This window comes from Macaca thibetana, chromosome X (genome assembly GCF_024542745.1).
Source record: "Macaca thibetana thibetana isolate TM-01 chromosome X, ASM2454274v1, whole genome shotgun sequence".
In the NCBI taxonomy this organism is placed as follows: domain Eukaryota; kingdom Metazoa; phylum Chordata; class Mammalia; order Primates; family Cercopithecidae; genus Macaca; species Macaca thibetana.
Genome location: NC_065598.1, coordinates 119475106 through 119496378, shown reverse-complemented (window position 1 = coordinate 119496378; position 21273 = coordinate 119475106). Strand labels below are relative to the sequence as shown.

Sequence of the window (21273 nt, the reverse complement as noted above, 5' to 3'; positions counted from 1 at the left end):
CCTGCCTCGGCCTCCCAAAGTACTGGGATTACAGGCGTGAGCCACCGCGCCCGGCCCCAACTGTGACTTTTCTATCCATTCTCACAACTTCATAAAAATTAAATGCAGGAGGCCAGGCACGGTGGCTCATGCCTGTAATCCCAGAACTTTGGGAGGCCAAGGCGGGCGGATCACTGGGTCACTTCAAGACCAGCCTAGCCAACATGGTGAAACCCCGTCTCTACTAAAAATACAAAAATCAACCGGGCATGGTGGTGGGTGCCTGTAATCCCAGCTACTTGGGAGGCTGAGGCAGGAGAATCCTTTGAACCCAGGAGGCAGAGGTTGCGGTGAACCAAGATCGCACCATTGCACTCCAGCCTGGGCGACAGAGCGAGACTCCTTCTCAAAAACAAAAATTAAATGCAGGCTCTTCCAAACTCTGACATGGCTATTTGGCCCATCTCACTTATTTACCTTCCAAGTTCTTCAGCAAAAATTAAACAAGTAACACAGTTGTCTAGTGAGTTAAAATGCTAGACAGTGTCCTTGAAAATTCAGCCTTCTCCTTAAGGAGGGGAGAAAATCAACTGCAGTGATCATAGCTCAGAGTTCAGCACATTCACAGGTGTGGGTGTGTGAGTGTGTAGTCGGTTGAACCATAGCAAATTGCCCTTTGTGTAGGTCAAAAACAGCTAAATATCACCAATTGCCTTTAGATCAACCTAGTACAATGTTATTCTTCTAACTGAATGACTTTCAAATCAGAAGGGTTGAAAGGATTTTCTCTTGAACAATTAGAACACAAAGTCCTCAGAAAGAGCAGGAAAGGGCTTTGCTTTTCCCCATATACCTTCTTTTCACAGGCCCTTTCATTTCTGCCAGCAACACTATTCATGGTTCTCCAAAGCACACTCTTTCCTCTTTTCTCTCTGGTCCTAGTATGAACAATAATCAAGCCTGTCTCCTAGTATAGCTGAAAAAAAAACTAAGGGAAACCAAAGGATGCATTACAGCATAGATCCATCTTTCCTTATTAAAAACCTATTACCAAACAGTTTTCTTACCACACCATGTAGCTTGTCAGTTGCCAAACTCAAAGGTTTTGTTCAATGCACAGCTGTCCAAAGATACCCTTTTTAACTTGGAGCTATTCCCAAATTTCAGTCTTTTTTTTTTTTTCCTCCTTCTCTTTTCCAGGGAAAGGATTAGGGTAGATTGAATACTGAAACAAGAGTAGAAATAAAGATTAATGGTCCACACTTAGGTCAAGCGCTATCATCTTTCAGGAAAGCACTTGTATGAATGTGGAGCTTTCTCAGCCTTGCCCACCACCCCAGTAGTCGGTAGTGTTCAGCCTAGTTCTTATTCCTATCATAGAGTCTGGTGGCACATGAGTACTCAAGAAGGAGGTTGGAGGCCAGGCGTGGTGGCTCATGCCTGTAATCCCAGCACTTTGGGGGGCTGAGGTGGGTGGATTGCCTGAGGTCAGGAGTTCGAGACCAGCCTGGCCAACATGGCGAAACCCTGTCTCTACTAAAAATACAAAAAAATTAGCTGGGCATGGTGGCGGGCACCTGTAATCCCAGCTACTCGGGAGGCTGAGGCAGGAGAATCGCTTGAACTGGGAAGTGGAGGTTGCAGTGAACCAAGATCATGCCATTGCACTCCAGCCTGGGCAACAAGAGCAAAACTCCGGCTCGAAAAAGATTAAAAAAAAAAAAAAAAAAAAAAAAAAAAGGAGGTTGGGAGAGCTCAGCTGGAAAAGCACTCTCTTTGCCAGGCTTCTCACACATGGTTTCTCCAGGAGACTCAGGAAGGAACCTGTGGCATCTTCAGTCCCTTCACTCTTTTTTAGCTCTTAGCTGAATTTTACATTAACTTCCAAACCTGACTTTGAAACTAGTGTTTCAGCACCACTGGAATATCAGAGTGCATTTTCCATAAACAGAGAAGCACAGCAGCAGACGTCTTGACAGGCAGAGAAAGAAAATTAGGCAGGGTTGTCCTCTGCTTGCTTTGTGGTGGATTTTAAACAGTGATCCCTGCTTATGTAGCTATAATGACTTTATTAAGAAATGTGTTCTTGAGTAGTAAACTTAATCTATCAGACAAATGAAACCACAAATTTAGTTGAACTGGAAATCACTTGTTACTTTGGCTCTTTAACTATCATTATAGCATAAATTGCAACAGTTACAACCGTCTCTGGGAGTACATGGATATTTTGCAGCTATTGTAAATGAACAGTATTACAGTTGGAGATATGTGGCTGTAAAACCACAGGAAGGGTAGTTCAAGAAAGAACACCTGGTTTCCTATAGTCTTCCAAGCCCGTTGTATCAAAAGACAGGAAATATGTGCTTTTCTTATCACCTTTTAGGTGCACATAACAACACATAAGCACATAACAACAGGTGGCTGTATATTTATGCAAGACAACACTACATGCATTGGCCACAGATGGTATAAAGAGTCAAGAGTCCCAATTTGTGGTTGTACTCCCTGAATTAAACCTACCCCTGACACAAACAGCACTTGCCCCCAGATAATTTAAGCATCTAATCACTAGTATTCTGGATGCAATTCATGGCATGGAACATTTGATAGGTCTTCTTTTTTTTTTTTCCAGAAGTTCAAATTAAGGGCAAATATCATTAGCTCCAGCTGACCAATGAAGAAACTGAAACCAACAGAGGTTTAAAAAGCAAAGTGTCACACCCCAGTAGAAAAATGGGCAAATGTCATGAGCAGACAATTTATAGAAGATACACATGTGGCCAATAGATGTTAAAAAGTGTTCAGCCTCACTAGTAATCAAATAAATGCAAATTTAAGCCACAGCAGTGTATCATTTTCCCACTCTAGTATTGGGAAAGTTAACTAACTGATAATACTCAATGCTAGTAAGGATGGAATGAGATAACCTCTCCCACTTCTAGCTAATGAGAGTATGAATTTGTACAACCTCTGTGCACTATAAAGTAATCTCTCAGGTTGCCTCAGGGGTCTTTTAATATGTCTCATTTGACCCAGTAATTTCACTCATCGGGCTCTGTATTATGGAAATATTTATTTATAAAAATGTTCAGCAAAACATGTGATATGAAAGAAAAAAACAAAAACTCTACTTTCTGATTTCTATTTGGGAGAATAGATAAATAAGTGTTTATCATGTAATAAGACATGCAACCATTAAAAGGTATATTTTAAGAATATTGAATAACACAGGGAATGCTAAAGATAAAACATTAGCTGTAAAAGTAGGACACAAAATTTTAAATACAATCCTAGTTGTATGTTTTGAATGTATGCACAGATTATGCCAAAAAAGTAAGATAAATGAAATGAAATGCAGTGAAGTGTTAACAGTGATTTTCATTGGATGGTGGGATTACATGTAATTATATCCTTTGTGCATTTCTATATTTCTAATTTTTCTGCCATGAAAAAGTTATCACTTTTATAATTGGGGGTAGGGGGGAAAGGTTACTTTTTAAAGCAAAGAGCACAAGATTCTGAACAAAGGAAGACCAGAGTCTGATATGAGAGCATTAGCTTTGCAGCCATCCAGACCTCTAAGATCAAAACTCTTTTTGAACCAGGATGTTGATCTTGGATTCCTGAGACCTGAAAAGGTTTTATGTTTGGGTTTTTCAGAAAGGTTCCGAAAGCCCCCTAAGAGTATATTTTAAAAATGTTATATGTGCATTTTATGTGCACTTTTCTTGGGATACATTGCATAGCTTTCAGATAGTTAAACAGATCCTTGACCACAAAAGTTAAAATTAACATCAAGTTTAGCTGAGTAGCCAGTGAATCAGTTTAATCTGACTATGATTAATGTAGTCAAATCATAATGTGAGTTTCACTCCTCCCCTTCATTAACAAGATATTTAACGTTTCATTCAGGATCATGTTGATAACTCTGACAGATATAAATCTAGTACACTAAGCTACAATCACCTTGGAATCTGACATGTGGTCCTATTCACAAGCCTAAATAAAATGAGAAAAGTAATAGTTATGTTATAAAAATAACAATTACTAGTGTTATTTCATAGTTTACCAAGTACCTGTATATGTAATCTCATTTAATTCTTAGCACAAGTTTGTGGTGTAAAATGGTAACAACACTCTTGTTTCACAGATAAGACAACTAAGGCCCAGATAGAAGAAATGACGGGTGAACAGACAAGTAGCTAGTTTAAATGTCTCCTGACTACAGTTCACTGCTACTTAGACTCCTCAAAGTCTCTCCTTTTTCATTCTTGTTTTTGTTCCTGCCAGATACAGTAGGACTCTCTCCACCCAAATCAGAAGTCTGTCCCCTAAAAGCTGGGTGAAGGGTACACAGCACCTCTACCATTTTTGCAACTTCTTGTGAGTCAGACTATTTAAAAATAAAAAGTTTTAACACAACAAAACACAAAACCCACTAAAACTAAAACTTAACTAAACTGAACTAAGCTAAAATAAAATAAATTTTAAAATTCCTTCCCTGCACTTTCCACCTACCCCTTCTTCAAAGCTCCCCTCTTCCACAGGGCCTTCTTCAGTGCACTGGCCAGTAGGGACTGAACCTCTTAATGACTAAAATCAAGAACAACACCTATTTTTTTCTGAAATACGCACACAACAAAACAGTTGAGGATTGCATTTTCTAAGTGACTGTGTTGTAATCAGCTACCCAAAGCAGAAGTTACTGGTAGATCTAGGAAACACTGACACTACTAGCTGAAAAGTGGAAAAAATCAGGTCAGTTGTCCAACTGCTGATTTTTTAAACTTTTTTTTTTTAACGAGGTCATTTAGTTATTTGGTTATCTTGTGTGAACCCAGATGAATTTCATCAGTCAGGCACCATTGAGTACTGTCTTTCGTGGAATCCAGTTCAAGATCCCTTGAATCAGGGTCACTCTGGGACTACTGCAAGGTTCTGAGGTGCCCAGAGAAAATGCTACCATACAGTAAGAGAAGTCTAGAACCAGAACCATGTGAAAGTACTGTTTCTAAACTTGGAATCCAAACTTAACTCTATGCTTTAACTACAGTTAGTAGTGCTGCCTTGCAAATGCTGTGGGACCTACCAACACTTAGTTCATTTACCTACGGGCCTCCATGAAAGTGTTGCTAAGTGAGACTCCATAACTAGAGGGCAAGGCAACCTGAGTTCCCCTGTAATAGGTGTGAAATCATATATAAAACTCCAAGCCCAGGTGAACGAGGAAACCAAAGAAGGGAATCTGTGTAAGTTAGAGGGGGCTCACTGTCTTCCTTTTGTCTGATTTCTAATCACACAAATAATTCACCATTTTATGTTATGGCCACTTCACTGGTGAAAAGGGTGAAGGAAGACCCACTCCTTAGTAGGCAACTGACTTACATAAAATAAGATTACGTAATTACTGAAAACTGTAGCACTACACTTCAGGCTTGAGCTGGGGAAAAAGCAATCAACAACCACATATTGAGAGTCTAGAGTATGCCAAGTGCTGTCCTGGGAATTAAGACATAGCCCTGCTCTCCGGGAGTGTACAGTGTGGTAGAGGAATAAAGACAGGTGGCATCTGTGGAATGTGAAGCCATCAGGCTTCAGAGGCAAGAGAGAATCTATCGTTGGGTAATCAGGAAAGGATTCATGATTGTCAGTGCTCTAATGAGGGGAACAAGGCTGTGCTTAAAATGTATTTCATATTTCTTTCTCATAGGCCCACAACAGAAACCTACTCTCCATAGATTTTGATCATATAACCCGCACAGGAAAGATCTATGATGATCATCGAAAATTCACCCTTCGAATTCTTTATGACCAGACTGGACGACCCATTCTGTGGTCTCCCGTAAGCAGATACAATGAAGTGAACATCACATATTCACCTTCGGGATTGGTGACGTTTATTCAAAGAGGGACATGGAATGAAAAAATGGAGTATGACCAGAGTGGAAAAATTATTTCAAGAACTTGGGCTGATGGGAAAATTTGGAGCTATACCTACTTAGAAAAAGTAAGTACATAGGGGTAAAAGACAAGTTTCAAGTTTCTGAATGAGACTATCGAAAATGGCCCTAATTGTCCATCTTGGTGAGGACCTGCAGGAGAAAAGTCTGTGTTCCAGCTGTTCTGTTCTGTAAAAGTAACAAAAAGATGTTGAACTTATAAGGATAAACTGTTTTTCAGCTGAAAATTTTCCCCAGTCCCACACTCTGCCAAGTACTCTTTCAGACTAAAGTAAGAATAATGGCTTAGCTTTCTCCTCATTTGAACATCTTCGTTCATGCTTTTGAAAAGGTATCTTTATTATTATGAAAGCTCATACTGAGGGAAAAATAGCTAGAAAATTATAAAATCGTGTTAATGTACTCAGCTCTGGTAAAAGGCTTTTTACCCAGAGGATAAGCATTTCTAATTTTGTTAGGATAGTCAGTGAAATTTTAGTTGTATGCATTTGAAGACTAATTTCCAAAAGTAATCAGCCTGCGGGAATGGTGGTAGTGGGGCCTCATTGGTAATACTTTTTTGTGTACACTGAGTCTCCAATAGCATCCATAATGGGAGCTTGTGGCCTGTGTCTGGGAATAATAGAAAAACATTTTAATCCCACTACAGGAACCATTTGTCAAACATCAGCCCCTACAGAGCAAAATGGTTTCTGGCCAGATTGGTACCAGAGGACAGTAAGAGTAATTGATCTCTATCTCAATGTCTAATCTCCTAAGATAGTGCCTCTTGCTTCCCAAATCTATTCTTTCAACACATTTAGGAATTCATCAGTCCTAAATTAATTTCTACAAAAATTGAAAAATGCCTTCCCTTGAGAATTCAAGGGTAATCAGTATAAGGTAGCTTCTAGATGTTCTTAGAAAAGTCATAGGAGCTCATAGCTCACATGGCAGATTTCCCTGTTGGTACCAAGTAATGCCCAACTTTTCTGATACACCCTCCCCAAAGTTAATAAAAACAGTGTGCCAGTGGTTATATGTCATTATAAAACCATGTTACTAGTTCCCAGAGTTTATTGCTGGAGAATTTACCAAGTTAGAAATGCCTGGAGATAAAGCAGAGTTCACTTGGGAGCTAGGGCAAAAGGAAGGAGTCCTTTGCTGAATCCACCTCGTGTCCTTTTCTGCTAAAAACATTCATCAAATCTATAATCTATCCTCTACACTGGCAAAATCTGAATCTTATAGAGCAGGTCTTTCCTGTTTTGAATTTTGGTAACAAGAATGATTGGCAAAACCGTATGACTAGTGCCTACAGAGTGCCAAGCCTGTTATAACATTAACTGAATCCAAATATTTGCTGGTATGTGTGCATAGGCAAAGTATTTCTTAAGGTGTATATTGATGACCTTCATATGAAGAAAAACAGATGCTACTGATCACTAACAGAATATTGGCTGAATTAGTTTTCCAGAAAGGAAGACAGGTTTGCACCAATCTTTCCACATGTCCTCCACATGACTACTTAAGTAGCCAGCACTCCTTAGAAGCATACGTGGGTTTGCACTCGTAATTCCAACCTCAATGACACTAGAGTCCAACCAACTGAGCTAATTGCCTATAGACAGTCACATCTAGGTCTCATAAGACTTTCCCTTTAGATTATCTGCACAATAACATAAGAGCCTATTGAAAACTTCAGTTTCATCCCTGGGTGCAGTTACTGAGCCTCTTCTCTGACACCAATGAGGAGATTTTATTGTTTCTCTTTTCTGAATTCACTGATTATTCCATCAAATTTACTTAAGCAAAGAATCACGTGAAGCAAACTTCATAAGTTCTCTTTGCCACAGAAACCTAGTTGGCAATAATTGCTAAGCAAACAAACAAAAACCTCAGTGAGACTGCCAGTGTCTGCAGTGTACAAAAATAAGACCTTCCTCACCCAGAATAAGGTATCAAGACAAGTCCTGGTAACTTTCTGACCAGTGAGACAAACCAGCTTATTTGTACCTTTGAGTTCACTTTTGTTCTTTTCTTGATTTTATATTTAATTTGTTCTCTAATTAAAAGAGTAGCTACTGATTTAAGCAATCCTGTTATGCAAAACTCAGAACCTACAAAACGCATACTTACGGAATGATTCTTTACTTTCCAAAAATCATTTGTCATAAAATTGATTTTATTAACATTATTATTACCAGTAATCATAACTAATTCGCTTAATAGATATAATTAAATGAAATAACTTAATATAGAGCACCCAAGTAGAGAATTTAAATGCTAGCTAGCACTTACTGCCACTTGGAGGTAAATCAAAGCAAGAAAGAGCAGAAAAAAGGAAGGGAGGGAAGAAGGAAGGAAGGAAGGGAGGGAGGGAGGGAGGAAATTAAAGCATCTTTGAAATTGTGATTCTAGAGGGAAAAAGGGAAAGAACATTGAATTTACCAAAATCCCAAGTAACATGTAACTTTTTCAGTGACTTGAGGTTTTGCATCCCCTTGTGTTCTTTCCAGTCTTCTCTTTAATATGGCCTTTGTGGCACATTCTCTCACTATGACGGGGCAGAGCAGGGATAAAGAGGCTGATTCTCATAGTATATTTTAAACTAAGAATTCCCAAGCTTTAACATGGATTTCTCTTTTTACACCACAAAATACTCCGGTATTACCGTGTGAATTTGCTTGCCATACCTGTGTCATGATGTATTAAAAAGCAGCAGCAGATTTTTCACCTTAACATGCAGAAATTTTGTAAAAATAGTTTGACCTCCTCTAGAGTAAGTGAAAGTTATGCACATCATTTTCATGCACAATGGTTTGTAGCCATTAGGAGCAAAATAATTATTTGGATAATGGCTGTGGTTGCTTAATGATCTCTTCCCTATTAAAAAAATCAATTATTATTTCTTAAATTTTCTCTATGTGGTCATTAATTCTCTGTCTTGATTTATGAGACTTCTCTGAGTTAATTATATTTTGAAGACTTGTGGGCTAAAATTTTGTATTACAGTAAATGTAAATCTTTCAGTTTCCTAAAATAATTCTTATGAACTTCATTTTAAAAATGCATTTAAATATATTTTATAATCATTTAATAAGATATTTTAGCCTTATACATTTACAGCAATTGCCTCTTTGGGGCTGACGTTTTCAGAGGCTGCCTAGAGGGACAGAACGACGACTGTGGCTTCAGCTTCCAGGTGGCGCCACACTGCCATCTGGTGGTCATTCAAATGCTTTAACTTTTCAAATTTCTGCTCTCATTTCTAGTCTCGTTCAAATAAGCATACAGCCATGATTGCTGTTGCTGTTGTTGTTGTTGCTTTTACAATTATATCTTTTAGAACCTCACAATCAATTAAAAGAATAAAAGTCTCCCACTCTGTTACTTGGACTAATAAGAAATGGCCTTTTATCCTATAGCAGCATTGTGGACATTGGATAGATTCATAAGCATTGTTTTTGAGCAAACTGATAATAATGCCCACCCAAAGTGAAAAAGCAGCCAAATGAGAGCTAAATGGTATTTTGGCAACATAACAGTTACATTCATTTGATTTCTAATCACATCATCCACATTCTTGCCATTGGCAGGAAGCTTTGAAACAGACCAAGGGCTTTTGAGACAGCCCAGCATCAGCACTACCTAGGAACAGGGTTCAGGCAGTAGTTTACTGCAGGCTGGAGGATGAGAACAGAGGAGAGAATAACAATGACGTGCCATAAATACTTGGAAAGGCTGGTACAGCAACTGAAAAAGGCATGGCCCAGGCAGGCTGGTACTAGATAATATGTGGGGGCCATATGGTGATAGTCCCTGGCCCGTGTCACAGGTGACAGATGTCATTTACTCATGGCAAGTTGACAGAAGAGAGTGGAAAGGAACTGAGAAATGTGACTTTCAGCCTAGAGATAATGCAAAAGCTTTTCCACAATTCCTGTATAAAGCCTTTCCACCCCTGCTCCCTGCCACCTGCTTTCCCACTCATAGGAAAATTTCTTGCTGGTTCTATTGAATTCTGCCTTGGTCCAGGGAGGCAGTTATCCCTTAATGTCTCCAAGCCCATTCAGGATTTCCAAGTCTCTTTCCTTTTGTTCAGGAGGTTTTCAGAGGTCACAGTGGTGGAATGGTAGGCTGTGGCAAGCTTCCGGGTGTTCACAAGTGACGAATTGACAGGATTTCTGCGCTCACCTCTGGCTCTCCAGGCATAATGTTGGTAGAAAAGAAAGAATGAACAACCGACCAAATAACCACTGACTTTGACTTCATGGTACTGAGATGCAATTCAAAATCAATAATTCCCAGAAGGGTAGGGAGGATATGCAGTTTCAGAAAGCACATTCAATATTAAAATGTAATGTCATATTTAGAAGATATAAATGCACATTACATATACTTATGTAATTCACATTCATAAACATATAATTTGTGCTTAGAAAATGAAACTATACCTATTGTTTTCATAACACAAACTTGAATAAATAACCCTCAACTAAATCCCTTTGCTTGAAAAGGTAATTTTCAAAAGGAGAAGAATAAAGCTCCCCTAGGGAGTCATATCAGAATCTCCAAGGATGAGAAATTTTTATTTTTATTAAAAGATGAGATGCACATGTCAGTCAATTACAGTCCTCCCTAAAACAGTGCTCCTTTTATGTCTGTATTTGCAATTAAAACAAGACAATCAGTATTTATGAAACACCTATTACCTGCTAAGCATTATACCTCAACAAACAACTGTTTCTGAAATACAGATCAGTTTAGGGGAGAGGGGTTGCATAACCAGAGAATCATTCAATTTTAATGACATGCTTCCCTAATATTAAAACACAAATGGAAATGTGAAGTTAAAACATCAATTGCAAAACAATAATAATACCATAATAATATTTTATGCACAATTTTTAGGAAGATATCTCCGTGAAGTCAATCAATACTTTATGGTAACTATAAATTAATTTGTGAAATGCCCTGCCATCCATTTACCTTCCTCTGAAACATATGCACATTGAAGCAACCTTTCTAAAATACCAACTTGACGGTTTCTCCCAGCTTGCACGTGCCCTCTTGCAACCGTCCCTTAACTTTTTTAAGACCCTTCAAGAGTGCCAGATGCAGTGGCACACATTGGTAGTCCCAGCTACGCAGGAGGCTGAGACAGGAGGATGGCCTAAGCTCAGGAGTTTGAGGCTGCAGTGAACTATGACTATACCACTGCACTCCAGCCTGGGCAACACAGTGAGACCCTGGCTCTAAAAAATAATGAAATAAAACAGAAACCCTTTGATGACTCCCTGTTGCCAACATACTTGAATCCAAACTCCTTAGTGTGGCTTAGAAAGCCTAGCATGATCTGGACTCAGCCGAGGTAGCTGACGTCATCTCCTGCCATTCCCACCATTCCCAACACACTCAAGCTCTAGCCACACAAAATTTCTCTGATTCTCTGAAAAAGCCATGTTCTTTCTCATATCCAGACCCTCACAAGGCTGTGCTCTCTGCCAAGAATACTCTTTCCCTACCCCTGCCCCAGGCTTTTGCCTGGACAATCCCCAGGCAATCTTTATGTCTCAACTCAGATGCCACTTTATCCAATAAGCCTTTTCTGGTCTCTCAAGTCTGAGTAAGTTGGTCTTTCTCTGCCTTTCAGAAGCACTCTGTAACTCCCCCGTCATAATACATTTCACACTATATTGTAATTGCTTGGTTGCTTGTCTTTCTCCTCCATTAAAACTGTAAATTTCATGAAGACAGACACCACTATTGTGCACTACTGTATCCACTAGGATTTGCCACAGTGTCTGGCACACAGAAAGTGCTTCATTAATTTGTGTTGAATGGATGAATGTGTATTTTCTTTAATCGCCTCAACTTTAGTTGTCCATAATGTGCTATTCTGCCTTTGTCTCGTTTCAGTCTGTGATGCTTCTCTTACATAGCCAGCGGCGTTATATCTTTGAGTATGACCAACCAGATTGTCTGCTCTCAGTCACCATGCCTAGCATGGTGCGTCACAGCTTACAAACCATGCTTTCAGTGGGCTACTACCGGAACATCTACACCCCACCAGACAGTAGCACTTCTTTTATCCAAGACTATAGTCGAGATGGCCGATTGCTACAGACCCAGCATCTGGGGACAGGGCGCAGAGTCTTGTACAAGTACACCAAGCAAGCAAGGCTTTCTGAGGTGCTCTATGATACCACTCAGGTCACATTAACATATGAAGAGTCTTCTGGAGTGATTAAGACAATACACCTGATGCATGACGGATTCATCTGCACAATCAGATACAGGCAAACAGGTTTGTTGTGAAAGAGTGATGATGTCTACAACAACATCACTATTTTCTTATGACATTTTTACTGACCACAGTGTGAGATAGAAGCATTAATCTACACACCTTCAACCCAACTTTCACTTTACTTATCAAAGTATCTGACATTGAAAATTTAAAGCATGTTATAGTCTGATGAAAACTGATTTCTTAAAAACATATAGTGCATTTCTTTCTTTCAGCTCTCAAGTAATTTGAAATCCAAGTGCCTAGTGTAACCGTATACCCATTCCTGCTCAGCACCAAATCTTCTCAAAGATGAAACTGCAAGATATAAGTCTCACTGAAACTAGCTCAAGCCCTGTGTAACCTTTATAAGCCTCAGTTGATGACAAAATATCTTCACAAGTCAGAACTTTCTAATGTATTTTACCCTTTGGGTTTATAGAATGCCGAAATCCAGTTACTTTAATGCTGGAATTTGTCAAAACCTGACCCTCCGACTTTGTAGCAAAGGTTAAATGAAATGAAAGCATTTTTGTCAAGTGATTATAGCAAGAAAACATGTTCATAATATCAATTTCATCACCCTGGGCTACTGGATGTTATTACTTCTGTAGTTTCTATAATTAAAATGTTCTATAACTATACAGTATTTTAATTTTTTTATATTTGAGGATTACCACTATGAGAATATATATCCAGGAGATAATATGCCCAGGCATTTGATATCAGAGATCAATCTCTAATATTTTATTATGAATATAAAAGCACTGGTACTAAATAAAATAACACTAGACCTTTCTGACTCTTCCACACTGATCACCTAGCTTCTTACTGTTTTTGTTTCGGTTCCTATAGGACCTCTTATTGGACGCCAGATTTTCAGATTCAGTGAAGAAGGTCTTGTGAATGCACGGTTCGACTACAGCTACAACAATTTCCGTGTCACCAGCATGCAAGCTGTAATCAATGAAACCCCTTTGCCTATAGATCTGTACCGATATGTTGATGTCTCTGGCAGAACAGAGCAGTTTGGAAAATTCAGTGTAATTAATTATGATTTAAATCAGGTCATAACTACTACAGTGATGAAACACACCAAAATCTTCAGTGCCAATGGACAAGTCATTGAAGTCCAATATGAAATCCTAAAGGCAATTGCCTACTGGATGACTATTCAATATGATAATGTGGGCCGCATGGTAATATGTGACATAAGGGTAGGAGTAGATGCCAATATAACAAGGTACTTCTATGAATACGATGCTGATGGGCAACTTCAAACTGTTTCTGTAAATGACAAAACCCAGTGGCGTTATAGTTATGATCTGAATGGAAACATCAACCTCTTAAGCCATGGGAATAGTGCTCGTCTTACTCCTCTCCGATATGACCTCCGAGACCGCATCACCAGATTAGGAGAAATTCAGTATAAAATGGATGAAGATGGCTTTCTGAGGCAGAGGGGAAATGACATTTTTGAATATAATTCTAATGGCCTGCTGCAGAAAGCCTACAATAAGGCTTCTGGCTGGACTGTGCAGTATTACTATGATGGGCTTGGGCGACGCGTCGCGAGTAAGTCCAGCCTGGGGCAGCACCTTCAGTTCTTTTATGCAGACCTTACCAACCCCATAAGAGTTACTCATTTGTACAACCACACAAGCTCGGAGATTACATCTCTGTATTATGATCTCCAAGGTCACCTTATTGCCATGGAGTTAAGCAGTGGTGAAGAATATTACGTAGCCTGTGATAATACAGGTACCCCACTAGCTGTGTTCAGCAGCCGAGGTCAGGTCATAAAGGAGATACTATACACACCTTATGGCGATATCTATCATGACACTTACCCTGACTTTCAGGTCATTATTGGTTTTCATGGAGGACTCTATGATTTCCTTACTAAATTAGTGCACCTGGGGCAAAGGGATTATGATGTTGTCGCTGGCAGATGGACAACGCCTAATCATCACATATGGAAACAGTTGAACCTCCTTCCTAAACCATTCAACCTCTACTCCTTTGAAAATAACTACCCAGTTGGCAAAATTCAAGATGTTGCAAAGTATACCACAGGTATTTAAACTATTTAAAACTTTAAACTAAACCTGAGTAACTCAGTGCTGTTGATTTTATCACAGAATCTCAATGCCTTTGTAAATATGCTTCCTCTTCCTGACAGTTAGCCCACAGGTTATTGTGCATTTGCTGTCTTCCTTAGTTTTTTGGAGTGAGCAAAACATGCATGTTAACATAAAACATAATGCTTTTGCATCCTGCTACATTTTTTTTTAACTGTTTCTGTGTTTTACTCTTACATGCTTATATGAATAATTACGTAAAAGAAAAATTCAGGATTCTGTTTCATCATATAAACCTAATATGATGATCCATGTGGCCTTAGTACCACTATCACATTAGGAATTTCAATGTAGTAGGCTGAGCTTATAATTCAGGGTTATCCACAAATCAAAATTTTTCCTTGTAGAGAGAGGATCAGGTGTTTTAGTGTGGGTCATATAAAGGGGAGTTTTAGGCTGGGTGCGGTGGCTCACGCCTGTAATCCCATCATTGGGAGGCTGAGGCAGGCAGATCACTTGAGGCCAGGAGCTCAAGACCAGCCTGGCCAACATGGTGAAACCCCATCTCTACTAAAAATACAAAAATTAGCCAGTTGTGGTGGCACGTGCCTATAATCCCAGCTACTCAGGAGGCTGAGGCAGGAGAATCACTTGAACCCAGAAGATGGAGGTTGCAGTGAACCAAGATTACACCACTGTACTCCAGCCTGGGCAACAGACTGAGACTACATCTCATAAATAAATAAATAAATAAATAAATAAATAAATAAAAGTTTTATTCCTAACTTCTATTGCCTAAACAGTTTGAAGGCAGGAGAGGTATCTTTCAAGTCTTCAACAAAGGTTATAAAGTATGGGATTTTTTCATTTTCTTTTTTAATATTGTGTCTCACAGACATCAGAAGTTGGTTGGAGCTATTTGGTTTCCAGTTACACAATGTACTACCTGGATTTCCCAAACCTGAATTAGAAAATTTAGAATTAACTTATGAGCTTCTACGGCTTCAGACAAAAACTCAAGAGTGGGATCCTGGAAAGGTTAGTAAAAGTTTTATCACCTCTTTTTAGCTGAAACAACAGAAGGACACTCCATACCTAGAAATTATATTTACATATATTTGCTTACTGACATTTTAGTCTTCTTGAATATTCACTAAAATGTGCACAATTAATGAGAAGGTAGAAAAAAAGCTTCATGAGAAAAAGATCAGAGAATTGGAATTTTGGGGGAAAAAAGATTAACAGGTTACTTGATGACTGCTGCAATAGGTAAATAAGAGGAAAGAGGAACTGTACTTTTAAAATTCTGAAATGGGCTACCAAGAGCAATTATGGATTCTACCTAGAGAAAATTGTTCAGTAGGAGACATGAAAACATCAGATTTCCAACTGTAAAATAATTTAGGGGATGATGTCTTAAGAGCATGGGAATAACAGAATAAAATTATTCTGATAAAGAAAAAATACATAAGCACAATGAAGCAAAAATAATGAATATTACAAGGGTACAGTTTTGGGAAAAAATAAGAACATCAAAACATTTAAGATTCAGCAGATGATTTCATCAGACGTGTGAGGTACAAATGAAAATAAGAAGAAGCTTTTTCTTTCAACTGAAAGAAATGTGAATATCTATGTTTGCAAAAACAAAATGAGCTTGATACAATAAAACTGAAATGTGGGTGTGAGACCTTGAAATTTAAGTCTAAAAAATTATAAGGGACAGGAAGTTCTAGATAGGTCCTATAAATCCATCCCTTTGTAAAGATGTAAATGCTTTTTGTAATTAAAAGTCCTTCTAAAAAACATTTAGCAAAATGTTGAAAATTGCTGAAGCTTCGTAATGGATACTTGGAGGTTCATTAGTCTTTTCTCTTTATTTCTTAGTATGTTTGAAAATTGCCAAAAATAAAAAGGTTTTTTTTTAAGTCCACCTGAAAAGATCAGTGAATTTCTGGCTGATTTGCCGTAGTTAATTATAAGGTCTTAAACTCTTTAAAGTAGAAACTATGCCTTATGCATTTCTGTGTGCCTCGCTGTGCCTAAGTATTAATCTACATGTAGTAATAACATCTAGTCAATGTGAGTGAAATCAGTGAAAATAAAATGCCTGTGTTTTGGGAGAGCTGGACCCACTTAATGTGCCTTTCAGCTCTGCAATTCTGTGATTTCAAGTTTAAATGTATTTCTTCATGCTTAACTCCAAGACATAAGAATGCTAGGTAATCACCTGTTAGTCTTTTCCAAATCTCTGATGAAGAGATTCCAAATCTGGCTGATTTTTAAATCACTCACTGGCAAATTAAAGAGAGAAGGAAGCAACCTTGCAAGCCTGTCCTTTCCACAATCACCAAGTATCTGACAGATGTCTAACTCCATGCTGCATCTGCTCTGTGCCTCTCTTTCCTAGACTATCCTGGGCATTCAGTGTGAACTCCAGAAACAGCTCAGGAATTTCATTTCCTTGGACCAACTACCTATGACTCCCCGATACAATGATGGACGGTGCCTTGAAGGAGGGAAGCAACCAAGGTTTGCTGCTGTCCCTTCTGTTTTTGGGAAAGGTATAAAATTTGCCATCAAGGATGGCATAGTAACAGCTGATATTATAGGAGTAGCCAATGAAGATAGCAGGCGGCTTGCTGCCATTCTCAATAATGCCCATTACCTGGAAAACCTACATTTTACCATAGAGGGGAGGGACACTCATTACTTCATTAAGCTTGGATCTCTGGAGGAAGACCTGGTGCTCATTGGTAACACTGGGGGGAGGCGAATTCTGGAGAATGGTGTCAATGTCACTGTGTCCCAGATGACTTCTGTGTTGAATGGGAGGACTAGACGGTTTGCAGATATTCAGCTCCAGCATGGAGCCCTGTGCTTCAACATCCGGTACGGGACAACTGTCGAAGAGGAAAAGAATCACGTGTTGGAGATCGCCAGACAGCGTGCTGTGGCCCAGGCCTGGACTAAGGAACAAAGAAGGCTGCAAGAGGGGGAAGAGGGGATTAGGGCATGGACAGAAGGGGAAAAGCAGCAGCTTTTGAGCACTGGGCGGGTACAAGGTTATGATGGGTATTTTGTTTTGTCTGTTGAGCAGTATTTAGAACTTTCTGACAGTGCCAACAATATTCACTTTATGAGACAGAGCGAAATAGGCAGGAGGTAACAAAAAAAATCTCTGCCTTTGCGTCACCAAAGACTGCCTGTTTTTAAAACATAAAATGGTTTATTGTATTGGTTTTCTAGATCAGAACTCTGTATATGTAAATATGGAGGAAAAACATATCCAACTGCCTTTCAATGTGACGGAAGATGGTATTTTAATATTGTTTGTTTAAACTCTTTAAGAAATGACAGAGATTTTTAGTTCTTGTGTGGCAGTATTCAAAATAACACAAGTAGAACTCAAACAGCTAAAAACAGTTTTCGGAAAGCACCACTTTCAATTTGCCGAGCCATGCATATGTTCCAATATCCAGAAAGAACCCAAGGTTCTCTATTTCTATTGTGACAAGCAGTTTCATCCTTAACTGTTGGCAGAAATTGTGGGCTATTTGAATAGGTGGTGCAGTAGTATCTGAACCTTGCATTTCAAAAGACTGCCAGCCCTTTCACATTTTCCAGATCTGTTATAGGAAACTTAAAAACAGGTGTAAAATGTCTTCAGCCACCATCTCCTAGAGTCAGGACCCAATTGCCCTTCCTTCTTGATTATTCCTCCTTGCTTGTTAAAGTAAATGCCATATTGTTGTGCTGTGTTTTGGCATGTGGTGGTTGGGTTCTGTCTACCATGCTTCCCTGTGGGTGTGGTAACCAGACTGAATAGCCACTATTTGCTCATGTGTACGTGATACCAAAGCAGCTGGCCAGCGTGACCTCTCTCACACAACCTGTTTTGACTCAACTTTTTACTAAGTTGTCCAGCTGTATTGGTATCATGTAAACATAGCTTTTATTAACCTGGGTAGGAATTTCTCATTTATATATAGGATGTATTTTGGTCATAGTTTCACATTAGTGATTCAGCATCTATACACTAATCCAATGGTTTTGTGTACATGAAAGGTAATTTACTTAAAAGTATGATTCTGGTACAAAAACAAAAAGAGGCTTTAGCAGGCATACGTGCTTGGGATGCCGATACATACATTAACTACTACTGCAGAAATTCATAAGAGCCAAAACTGTGAAAAAATACACCTAGTACTTAAGTGAAAGTACTAAAGGGAAGACCAGACCAAACATCACAGCAGTTGCTGCCACATTGTTTCAGCCCACTTAGATTTATCTTTCAAATGTACAATTCTGTATTGAACATCTCCCAGCCATATTCAGGAAATCGAATCAAGTGAATCCTTTCCAACCAAAAACATTTCAACTAATTATAGAGACGCAGACTCATTTTTACTAAAATAATTTATATGGTTAGTTATTTTCGTTCTCCGTCCTTACCCATTTATTTTTATTTAATCATCTCTACTGCCTAGGAAAATAACTGTTTTCCAGGACGGGTTATTTGTTCTGTGATCATTTAAAATTTGGAGAAAGGTCAGGATTAGTGTTAATATCAGCTGCAGTTTCTCAATCTCTAGGAATCCTGCAGTAAAAGAAGCCCCTTGGTGAGCTGAAAGATTTGTGCCCAGTGACAAAGAGACAGTTTGTAAAATGCTGTGTAATTGTAAGTTACCACAAATGAAAATACATGACAGCACAATGTGGCCCGTAGAAAATTCCCCTGAGCCAGCTTCTGCACTTTCATCACCGAGTCTGAACATTTGCTATGTCTGAAGGCAAATTTATGATGGAATGTTAGTTTGGATTCTTTCCAGCTGCTACCTAAATGCAGTGTGGGGTCATTGCCTTGCTTTGCGATGACAGTTTCTTTGAAAATATGCAAAGTCATAAGCTCATGTTAAGGTTTTCAAGAATCTGCCTCCTACTACACAAAGGAAAGCAAGGGAAAGGAAATGACCCTGGCAAACAGTAGGGAAGGGTGTATTCAAACATTTCATTTTCAAAACCTTTGGGTTAGAATACCACTTACACATGTATTCTGAGAAAGAGAATTCATGATGAACTCATCTCTCTTTATAACTGGAAACATATCAACTTGATATATTGCTAATCCATACTAAAATCATATTATTGGGTTTTTCCTGAATCAGGCCTGTGTTAATGGTACAGTATTTATTCAGAATGGGAATTCTAAAATTACTAACAAACTTGTTGAAAATTTGAATACCTCCACACCAACCTAAAAAAGGACCTTAAGTTCCTAGAACCTCTGATGTTCTTTTAAATTAATGGAAAAATAATTTGTGAACTGTATATAGAGAGTGCATTCATAAATGTGATTATGTATTTTATCACGAATCCAAAATGTCAATATTAGAGTCTATTTTGCTTATATTTTAAGCAATTATACTTTTTTGCAATTCACTGATGATGTATCATTTTCAAACTGCTTTAAGTATCCATCAGAAACAAGTATTTGAAGCTTTTACTTAATAGTGATTACCTTGAACTGTGGATTTCTAGTTTGTAATACATATTTAGTTGGTTCGTGCCTTTAGTTTCTTAAAGTTACATTTGTATTATATTCAGGAAATGCACTTTTTATTACTTACAGCTGTGGTTTTAATACTGCCTTGAACTATTATTATTCTTTTTACAACTCCTAAAGTTCGAAGGAGGAAAGAAAAAAAAAAAAAGGTTAGCACTAATGAGTAGTAAATCGAAGAGAAACATTTTGGCATTTCTTAACAAGAACATGGAGATATTGAGTATATCACTTCCTATTCAGCTGAATAGAAAGAATGCCTTCATTGACTTGCAGTTCTGAAGTTTAAATTATTGAAAGAACAATTCATTTGCATTTCCTGATGAAAGTAAAAGCATTTTTCAGAGAAACATATGAATTTCTCATACCCAGCAGACAGATGGCTGACACTGCACAGCCACACACCATTCGAGTAAGTTAAAGTGAGAGCATAGTAGTTAGACTCTCCTATGAAGAACATTCTGGGCTGGAGGCAAGGAATACTCCATGGTTGTTTCTTTTTCCTAGTTAAGCCCATTTTGTTTGTGTTTTTCTGTTTTGTTTTGTTTTGTTTTCACTCTTGCACTACAGTCTAGAGATCCAAATGAACTGAAAAGTTCAAAGTTTAACACATTTAAATATGTTTATTTTTAGTTGTCATTCTAATCGTTATTGATTAGAAGCATGACTCCTGAAGGAAAGGGAAGTAAATCTCAATTCATACTAACTTTCAACAAAACACTTGCCATATAAATAAGTATATGATTTATTTTTAACCCAAAAAATGTATAAAATAAGTGTGTCCTTTGCTGTCAATTTATCTAGATGATCGATACTATATAGACTGCATATATATAATATATACAACATAGCCAAATGTATGAAAACTTGACAATGATGTATAATTTGGAATTCACATGCTACCTATGTAGAGAGGTATGAAATTAAGTTATAATTTTCATGAGACTTTTTGATCACTGTTGACACAGTTTCAAGCATTCCATCATGTTATTTTGACTCTTTTTCTTTTTTTCTTTCTTTTTTTAAAAGTGTATTTTTAACTAGACCAGGCCCCACTATAATATCACTTAAGAGAGTCAGGGCAAAGTTTTTGCATTTATGAAGATGTGTCCATGTAAGGGTGATTGTAAAGGAGTTCATTGGTAATAGAAGCAAAAGTATAGTAATGAAGTATTGAAAAGAAAATTTTGGAGAGATTGGAGCATATTATATATAGCTTGTGGAAAGACATAAGGCTACAGATTGAATGGAGCATTCCTGTTTTCTTGAAGAAATTCACATACACATAGCTGACCTGACTAGTACTTCAGCTCTTCCACAGCCTTCTATAAAGGTTCTTTCTTCTGCAAAGAAAACAAACAAAAAAACAAACAAAAACAAAAAAAAAAAACAGAAAAAAAGCAAAAAACAAAAAACGAAAAA

General features: G+C 38.1%; 1 protein-coding gene across 1 annotated transcript in view; it reads left to right on the top strand.

The window, feature by feature from the left end:
* TENM1 (teneurin transmembrane protein 1) overlaps positions 1–20922 on the top strand; it is a 498746-nt gene extending 477824 nt beyond the window's left edge. The window contains exons 26-30 of the mRNA XM_050776593.1: positions 5690–5986; positions 11841–12228; positions 13063–14283; positions 15184–15326; positions 16699–20922. Coding sequence (XP_050632550.1) covers positions 5690–5986; positions 11841–12228; positions 13063–14283; positions 15184–15326; positions 16699–17457 — 2808 coding nt within the window. The 3' untranslated portion in view covers positions 17458–20922. The remainder of the gene's footprint in view (positions 1–5689; positions 5987–11840; positions 12229–13062; positions 14284–15183; positions 15327–16698) is intronic.
* The last annotated feature ends 351 nt before the right edge of the window (positions 20923–21273 follow it).